The sequence below is a fragment of the Oncorhynchus tshawytscha genome, linkage group LG02 (assembly GCF_018296145.1).
Source record: "Oncorhynchus tshawytscha isolate Ot180627B linkage group LG02, Otsh_v2.0, whole genome shotgun sequence".
In the NCBI taxonomy this organism is placed as follows: domain Eukaryota; kingdom Metazoa; phylum Chordata; class Actinopteri; order Salmoniformes; family Salmonidae; genus Oncorhynchus; species Oncorhynchus tshawytscha.
Window position 1 is genome coordinate 61,421,003 of NC_056430.1, and position 9,565 is coordinate 61,430,567.

The 9,565-nt window shown below is 45.4% G+C and overlaps 1 protein-coding gene across 1 annotated transcript; it reads left to right on the forward strand.

Annotated features, from left to right (window-relative positions):
• The first annotated feature begins 422 nt into the window (after window positions 1-422).
• Window positions 423-9,212, forward strand: LOC112265487 (G protein-coupled receptor 137Ba). Its single transcript, XM_024442837.2, has 7 exons — window positions 423-1,198; window positions 3,340-3,389; window positions 3,547-3,769; window positions 4,104-4,253; window positions 4,483-4,611; window positions 7,164-7,285; window positions 8,184-9,212. Exons 1-7 carry the CDS (start codon window positions 737-739, stop codon window positions 8,293-8,295), a joined length of 1,248 nt encoding a protein of 415 aa, XP_024298605.1. The 5' UTR covers window positions 423-736; the 3' UTR covers window positions 8,296-9,212.
• The last annotated feature ends 353 nt before the right edge of the window (window positions 9,213-9,565 follow it).

Genomic DNA, 9,565 nt, shown 5'->3' on the forward strand with positions numbered 1-9,565 from the left:
TACTTAATCATACAATGTGATTTTCTGGATTTTTGTTTTAGATTCCATCTCTCACAGTTGAAGTGTACCTATGATAAACAATTACAGACATCTACATGCTTTGTAAGTAGGAAAACCTGCAAAATCGGCAGTGTATCAAATACTTGTTCTCCCCACTGTATGCTAAAGCACCCACCATCACTGTGATACATCCATTACACAACCTTCAGTATGGATGGATGAAATAAGAAATGAGGAGAAACAAATGGGGGAGGGGTGATAAACAGTTGGCACAGGCTGCATGATGATGCTGTGTATGACAGAAGAGGGGGGCGGGAGCAGATGACAGGTCCCTCCAGCACGTGGTCTAAGGTACAGTCAGTGCACCTCTCGCTTACTCCCTCCCTCTCTCTCTCGCTCTCTTTTTCTCGATCCATCTGTAGCCTCCCTCCATCCTCTTCAAATGCATCACAGCCTCCTGCTGAGCCCCCGGCCAATGAAACGCCCCGAGCCACGGTCATGTGACATTACCTCCAACCACTCTCCGAGGAGCACCGGCAAAAAGAGTGGGGTGTCTCTTTTCTCCCTCTCCTCCCTCCTTTGTCTCTCTCCCTCTCTCTGAGTCAGACAGCAGAGCTGTGAGTCTGAAGCAAAGGCTCCATGGAGAGGAGATATCGTCTCTACCAGACACACATTGCCTGAGAGAGAAGAAAAAAGAAGGATTCCCTTCTTTCTCTCCCTCGTTGAGGAACAGAGGATGAATGGAGAAGCGATGGACATGTCCCTGGAGTCATCATCCCTGGTGGTGGAGAAAAGCACCGTCGGGGGGATTTCAGCGGCACCAGAGCCGGCATTCACGACGGCAGCAGCCGGTAACGGCTCCCTGCCTCCCCCACCCACAATGGCCCCGGCCATCCCACCCTACGTCAAGCTTGGCCTCACTGTGGCCTACACCGTCTTCTACTCTCTCCTCTTTGCCTTCATCTATGCCCAGCTGTGGCTGGTGCTCCGATACCGACACAAGCGCTTCAGCTACCAGACAGCCTTCCTCTTCCTGTGTCTGCTGTGGGCCGCGCTGCGCGCCCTCCTCTTCTCCTTCTACTTCCGCGACTGCGTCACGGCCAACACGCTGGGGCCCTTCGCCTTCTGGCTGCTCTACTGCTTCCCCGTCTGCCTGCAGTTCTTCACGCTGAGCCTCATGAACCTCTACTGCGCCCAGGTGAGGATGCGCTCCCAGGGGCCACATTTAGGGAATTGGGGGTCTCAGGAGGCCACAAGAGCCATATTGGGGCCATTGTGAGGGTCCATTGGGATCCAAAATGTGGATTACGGTTGGATGCCAAATGTTGTAAATACCAATCTGTCCTTTTTTTCAGCCTCAGTGTCTAGGAAGTAGTTCAGAGTATTAATATAATTATACATTGATGTGTGAGTGTAGTGTATACAGAATAGCTGTGGACTGTTATTTCCGATATTGTTGAAATGGTGGCATCCCCAATAGCTGGGATATACAATCCTATGGGGAACGCTCCCCTTAGAAGAGGTAAGTGGTGGAAGGGTCGTGAAGGCAGTGGGAGGGAGGGGGCGGCTCAAGAAAGACAGGAGTGTAAAGGTATGAAGCCCCCGCAAAGGAAGATTAGCAACATTTTCCTTATTTAGTGGCTTAGCACAGCCACCTCATTGTGCAATGTGCACACAGCATTTGGCAATTATATAGTCATACAGCTAGTTATTTACAATATATCATAGCGGGTGTCGTGGTGAGGTGTGGGCATGCTGCTTTTAAATACACTGGTCACAAATTCCTTTTCAAAAAGGTAGGGGTGTGGATGAGAGAACCAGTCAGTGTCTGGTGTAACCCTTTGCACAGAGTTGATCAGGCTGTTGATTGTGGCCTGTGGATTATGTCTCACTCCTCTTCAATGGCTGTGTGAAGATGCTGTTTATTGGTGGGAACTGGAAACGCTGTTGTACACGTCGATCCAAAGCATCCTAAACATACTCAGTGGGTGGCATGTCTGTTGAGTATGCAGGCCATGGAAGAACTGGGACATTTTCAGCTTCCAGGAATTGTGTATACATCATTGCGACATGGGGCCATCCGAGTATTATCATGCTGAAACAGGAGGTGATGGCAGCGGATGAATGGTACAGCAATGGGCCTCAGGATCTCGTCACGTTATCTCTGTGCATTCAAATTGCCATCGATAAAATTTGATTGTGTTCATTGTTTTTGCCTGTCCATATAATAACCCCACTGCCACCATGGAGCACTCTGTTCACAACGTTGACAACAGCAAACCGCTCACCCACAAGACGCCATCTGCCCGGTACAGTTGAAACCAGGATTCATCCGTGAAGAGCACACTTACCCAGTGTGCCAGTGGCCATCGAAGGTGAGCGCTTTCCCACTGGAGTCGGTTACGACTTCGAACTGCAGTCAGGTCAAGACCCCGGTGTTGACAATGAGAACGCAGATGAGCTTCCCTGAGACGGTTTCTGACAGTTTGTGCAGAAATTCTTCGGTTATGCAAACCCACAGTTTCATCAGCTGTCCGGGTGGCTCTTTTGAGACCATCCCGCAGCTGAAGAAGCCAGATGTGGAGGTCCTGGGCTGGCGTGATTACATGTGGTCTGCAGTTGTGAGGCAGTTTGGACGTACGGCCAAATTCTGGAAAACGACATTGGAGGTGGCTTATGGTAGAGAAATTTGAATTGTAATAGACTTGAATAGAGGATCTAGTGTTTTATAAATAATTTCATATAGATTCTTCACATCAGCAGTTATCACAAAGTGCTTTCCATTTAATCGGCTTAAACCCCAAAGAGAAAGCAAAGCAGAAGCGAAAGCACAGGGCAGGAAAAACTCCCTAGGAGGAAGGAAACCTAAAGAGGAACCCGGCTCAGAGGGGTGGCCCACAATAGAGACTTACACAGCCCTTGTCTGCAGACACCAGCAATCACACACTTGCTTGACATTCTCATGCCCACTGTTCTGTATAGCCAGTTAGATACACAATGCTACATCTATTCGTAGCATTTGTTTCCCTTCACACATGACTATTAAATATAATACAGTAGGGCCTCGCTTGTCTGCTGTTGACATCACGTCATGGGTTTCTTTTGGTGCTATTTACAGTAACTGATAAGAGCTCAGTCTACAGGGGTCCAATTTATTTGGATTTCTTCGGGATCCCTTCGAAATATATCTGATCTGGAGACAGAATCAGTTCATTACCTGGTTCTTCAGCTGAGAGGCCACATTGTCGATTGTTTGTTGTTTTCTTGGGAGCAAATTCTTAAAAGAACATTGGGAAAATATCCAAAGTATAACTTGTTTTCTGATGTCACCCAAAACAGGTTTACTTCAAGGCAAAGTCCAAGTATACCCCAGAGCTCCTTAAATACAAGTAAGTAGACTGAGTTTTCCCCTCTCTTCCTCTCCATATACAGGACCCTCACATAGCTCAAAGGCTGTCACTAGGGCCCAGACATTTTATACATTTCATGTGGTATGTATTGCAGTGTTTTAGACCCCCTCCCCCTTCCATATATTTCCTTCTGCAGGCTCCCTCTCTACCTGGTCTTCTTGGCGGTCAGTCTTCTCTTCCTGGTGGTCAACCTGGCCTGTGCCCTGCTGGTTAAGATGACCGCCACCGAGGTCAAGACCATTGTCCTGGTCAGAGTCACCATCAACGATACGCTCTTCGTGCTCTGCGCCGTCTCACTGTCCATCTGCCTTTACAAGGTGGCTAAGATGTCCCTGGCCAGCATATACCTCGAGTCCAAGGTAGGACCTTCAGAACTTGTAGATACAGGGCTGTATCAAGCATCTCAAAATAGGATTGCTGATCCAGGATCAGGTCTTGCCTGTCCATGCGATCCTAAATCGGCACTCCTTCTCTGAGACATTTGATACATACAGCTACATACTTAAGATTGTCTGGGTCTGCTCCATGGTTTTCTGAAAGTAGGACACGACGTATAAGATTTAAGGTCAACTTAAAAAGCAGTTAAATTCAATTTAATTGAACGTCTATTTATTTTGGAGGTGGGAAATTGTGACCCCTCGGAAATACTAATGCTGATTGGTAGTTCATGACCTCCCTCAACATTGGTTGCAGGGAACGTCGGTGTGTCAGGTGACTTTGATTGGCGTCCTGGTGGTTCTGCTGTACGCATCACGGGCCTGCTACAACCTGGTGGTGCTTGCTCTGACCGACATCGAGACCATCAACTCTTTCGACTATGACTGGTACAACGTGTCCGACCAGGTAAGGATGACACGCTATCCCAGACACAGAATGAGGGAGAAGAGAGCGACAGAGGAAAAAAAGTATGTGACAGACACACCGAGACAGGCAGACACAAACACAGTATGTGGGACAAGTCAAATACATTTCGCCAGACAAACACACTCAAACACAGCCTAACACCAACAAGCCACAAATGAAGACCCTCTGGAGGGATAAACACAAATGCACTCTCTCTCACTCTGTGCAGGCTGACTTGAGGTCCACTCTGGGAGACGCTGGCTACATCGTGTTCGGGGTGATCCTTTTTGTCTGGGAACTGCTGCCAACCTCCCTGGTGGTCTTCTTCTTCAGGGTCCGCAGGCTGCCACAGGACAGGGTGAGTGTGTGTCCAGAATTCAAATCACAAGGAAAGAGAAGCTTGGAAATGTCTGATTTGTAAAACTCTTTAATTTAACCAGCTAGTTAGTTGTTTAAACGGTAAATCCCTAATAATTGTTTCGCACTTTTCATTTGAACCTTTATTTAGCTAGGCAAGTCAGTTAAGAACATTCTTATTTACAATTTTTTTTGTTCACCTTTATTTAATCAGGTAGGCTAGTTGAGAACAAGTTCTCATTTGCAACTGCGACCTGGCCAAGATAAAGCAAAGCAGTGTCACACATGGAGTAAAGAATAAACAAGCCAATAACACAAACAAGTCAATGACACAGTTGAGAAAAGAAAGTCTATATACAGTGTGTGCAAAAGGCATGAGGAGGTAGGCAATAAATAGGCCATAGGAGCGAATAATTACAATTTAGCAGATTAACACTGGAGTGATAAATGAGCAGATGATGATGTGCAAGTAGAGATACTGGTGTGCAAAAGAGCAGAAAAGTAAATAAAATAAAAACATTATGGGGATGAGGTAGGTAGATTGCGTGGGCTATTTACAGATGGACTATGTACAGCTGCAGTGATCGGTTAGCTGCTCCGGTAGTTGATGTTTAAAGTTGGTGAGGGAAATAAGAGTCTCCAACTTCAGCGATTTTTGCAATTTGGTCCAGTCACTGGCAGCAGAGAACTGGAAGGAAAGGCGGCCAAATGAGGTGTTGGCTTTGGGGAGGATCAGTGAGATATACCTGCTGGAACGTGTGCTACGGGTGGGTGTTGTTATCGTGACCAGTGAACTGAGATTATGCTAGGTAAAGCTCCGCCTTGACTTATAGATGACCTGGAGCCAGTGGGTCTGGCAAGGAATATGTAGCGAGGGCCAGCCGACTAGAGCATACAGGTCGCAGTAGTGGGTGGTATAAGGTGATTTGGTAACAAAACGGATGGCACTGTGATAGACTGCATCTAGTTTGCGGAGTAGAGTGTTGGAAGCTATTTTGTAGATGACATTGCCGAAGTCGAGGATCGGTAGGATAGTCAGTTTTACTAGGGTAAGTTTGGCGGCGTGAGTGAAGGAGGCTTTGTTGCGAAATAGAACGCCAATTCTAGATTTGATTTTGGATTGGAGATGTTTAATATGAGTCTGGAAGGAGAGTTTACAGTCTAGCCAGGCACCTAGCTATTTATAGTAGTCCACATATTCTAGGTCGGAACCGTCCAGGGTGGTGATGCTAGTTGGGCAGGCGGGTGCGGGCAGCGAACGGTTGAAAAGCATGCATTTGGTTTTACTAGCGTTTAAGAACAGTTGGAGGCCACGGAAGGAGTGTTGTATGGCATTGAAGCTCGTTTGGAGGTTAGGGAGCACAATGTCCAAGGAAGGGCCAGAAGTATTCAGAATGGTGTCATCTGTGTAGAGGTGGATCAGGGAATCGCCCGCAGCAAGAGCGACATCATTGATATATACAGAGAAAAGAGTCGGCCTGAGAATTGAACCCTGTGGTACCCCCATAGAGACTGCCAGAGGTCCGGACAACATACGAAAGAGAGGTTGAACAGGCTGGTAATAGGGGTTACAACAATGACGGCGGATAGTTTTAGAAAGAGAGGGTCCAGATTGTCTAGCCCAGCTGATTTGTACTGGTCCAGGTTTTGCAGCTCTTTCAGAACATCTGCTGTCTGGATATGGGTGAAGGAGAAGCTGGGGAGGCTTCGGCAAGAAGCTGCGGGGGGCTGTTGGCCAGGGTTGGAGTAGCCAGGAGGAAGGCATGGCCAGCCGTTGAGAAATGCTTATTGAAATTTTCGATAATCACGGATTTATCAGTGGTGACCGTGTTACCTAGCCTCAGTGCAGTGGGCTGCTGGGAGGAGGTGCTTTTGTTCTCCATGGACTTTAGTGTCCCAAAGCTTTTTGGAGTTAGAGCTACAGGATGCAAATTTCTGCTTGAAAAAGCTAGCCTTTGCTTTCCTGACTGACTGCGTGTGTTGGTTCATGACTTTCCTGAACAGTTGCATATCGTGGGGACTATTCGATGCTATGGCAGTCCGCCACAGGATGTTTTTGTGCTGGTCAAGGGCAGTCAGGTCTGGAGTGAACCAAGGACTATATCTGCATTTTCTGAACGGGGCATGCTTATCTAATATGGTGAGGAAATTACTTTTAAAGAATGACCAGGCATCCTCGACCGACGGGATGAGGTCAATATCCTTCCAGGATACAATGGCGGCCTACCGGGGAACAGCGGGTTAACTGCCTTGTTCAGGGGCAGAACGGCAAGATTTTTTTTACCTTGTCAGCTCAGGGATTCGATCCAGCAACCTTTGGGTTACTGGCCCAATGCTCTAACCACTAGGATACCTGCCGCCCCAAACCAGGGACCTTCTACACATCGGTTTCACTGGGATTCATTGACGCTAATGTCACTATGTAAGCCAAAACCATTTGATGCCAGGTAGTTACTAATTGTGTTAAATTCTGAGGGAAGTACCAGCTTAAACTGGACTCTTAAATAAAGCGTTACCGATTTCTTTAGCTTATTCGGTATGCTGTCTTTGCAGAGTGGATCAGGGATCCCAAACCACGTGCTCTCGTCCAGAGGTTACTTCTTTGACAACCCCCGTCGGTACGATAGCGACGATGACCTGGCGTGGAGCATCCCTCCTCAGAACAACTCCACAAGGTACAGTACAGTTAAGACAGGGATAGGTTACTTTTCAGTATGTTATAGATTTAAAAGATATACTGAAATAACTACACTGAACAAAAATAAACACAACAGGTAAAGTGTTGGTCCCATATTTCATGAGCTGAACTAAAATATCCCAGAAATGTTCCATATTTATTTCAAATGTTGTGCACAAATTTGTTTACATGCCTGTTAGTGAGCACTTCCCCATTGCCAAGATAATCCATCCAACTGACAGGTGTGGCATATCAAGAATATGACTAAACAGCATGATCATTACACAGGTGCACCTTTTGCTGGGGACAATAAAATGCACTCTAAAATGTGGCGTTTACTCACACAACACAATGCCACAGATGTCTCAAGTTTTGAGGGAGCATGCAATTGGCATGCTGACTGCAGGAACATCCACCAGAACTGTTGCCAGAGAATGAATGTTAATTTCTCTACCGTAAGCCACCCCCAACGTAATTTTTGAAAATTTGTCAGTCCGTCCAACAGGCCTCACAACCGCAGACCACGTGTATGGCGTTGTGTGGGTGAGCGGTTTGCTGATGTCAACATTGTAAACAGTGCACCATAATGGCAGTGGGGTTATGGTACGGGCAGGCATAAGCTACGGATAACGAACACAATTGCATTTTATAGATGGCAATTTGAATGCACAAAAAAACAGATCCTGAGGTCCATTGTGAGGCCCATTTAAAAAAAAAAGTTATCAGTGACCAACAGATGCATATCTGTATTCTCAGTCATATGATATCGTTAGATTAGGGCCTAATGAATTTATTTGACTGATTTCCTCATATGAACTGTAACGCAGTAAAATCAATGAAATTGTTTGGTTTTTATTTTTAAACTAAAGTATTTGTTTATCTTTTGGTTTCTATAGCCTAATTACAGACTGCTACGACTGGGGCAGCCACAACAGCAGTTTCACTGTCCAAACAGGGACGGACGAACAACGGTTGGCACCGGTGACGGGAGAGCTTCGTCCATACTGAGACATGAGTCCAGGGTCGGGGTCAATTCCATTTCAATTCATTCAAAGCAGGAAGCAAAAATTCCAATTCTCCTAATTGAAAAGCAAAAAAAATGGAATTGACCACAACTTTGAACCAGTCCACTGCACTGTACAGCACCGCAATGCACTTTGTAAACTTTGACAGCATCCGTATTTTGTCCATCAGCCAACGTACTGCATTAGTCACTTAGTGATAATGTAGACCAGTGGTTCCAAAACTATTTCACTCGGGGCCCCGTTCCATCATTGGGGAACCTCCCGTTAGCTGACATGGGCTCGTTGATCTGGACATTTCTGACAAGTTATAAATAGCTCTAAGGTATGCAATTAAAAGAGTAAAACGGATGATACAAGAGTAAAACGGATGATACACTACACATAATTGTGCCTTGTGCATTCTACTATTACAACTTTCAAGAGTAAGTTGTAAGCCTGACTGAGTTCCTCAACAAAAACTCTGTGTCCCCCTATCGACCGCCCCACAGTTTGGGAACCACTGATAGACATTTTAGGAAGTCATCTAGAAAACCTGTGAAATAAACCCATACTATAAGCTAGCACTAAGTCATGCACAAACATATACATCAAGGTAGTTGACCTTAGACAATATCAATATCCTAAAGCCTGTATAGAACAATGATACAAATACAGAAACAAAATCATGTCATATCTATATCTGCAGTAAATATGACTATGAACATACATTCATTTATTGGTGATGTAATGGTGAAAAAAATTGGATTCTATATTTCTAACAGGAAGTTGTTTTTTTAAATGTAATTTGTAATGAAGAAAGTTTCACTGATCAGACGCTCTATTTTGTGTCCGCTTTTCTGTCTGTATCGTGGTCGGTATTGACACAAACATGAATAAAAGGACATTTGTGGTGACAGCTTACTTACCGTTCTTGATTTAGTCACTAGCTGAAACAGAATTGACTCCAACATTGTCTATAATTTCATTTGAGGTCAGAACAAGTCCATAAAACACAACAGAACCCTTTTCAGGGTTTATTGCTAAAAATGACTTAATTTAATATTTTTAAGCGTATAGTGCAGGGGTACGAGGTCCGGAGCCTGCTGGTTTTTGTTCTACCTGATAATTAAATTGCACCCACTTAGTGTCCAAGGTCTAAATAAGTCCCTGACTAAAAGGGGAACAATGACAAAACAACACAGTGGAACTTGCTTTGAGGGGTATAAAGTATACCTTTCTGTTACGGTGAGGTCAAATAGTATTGTTCCAAAAGT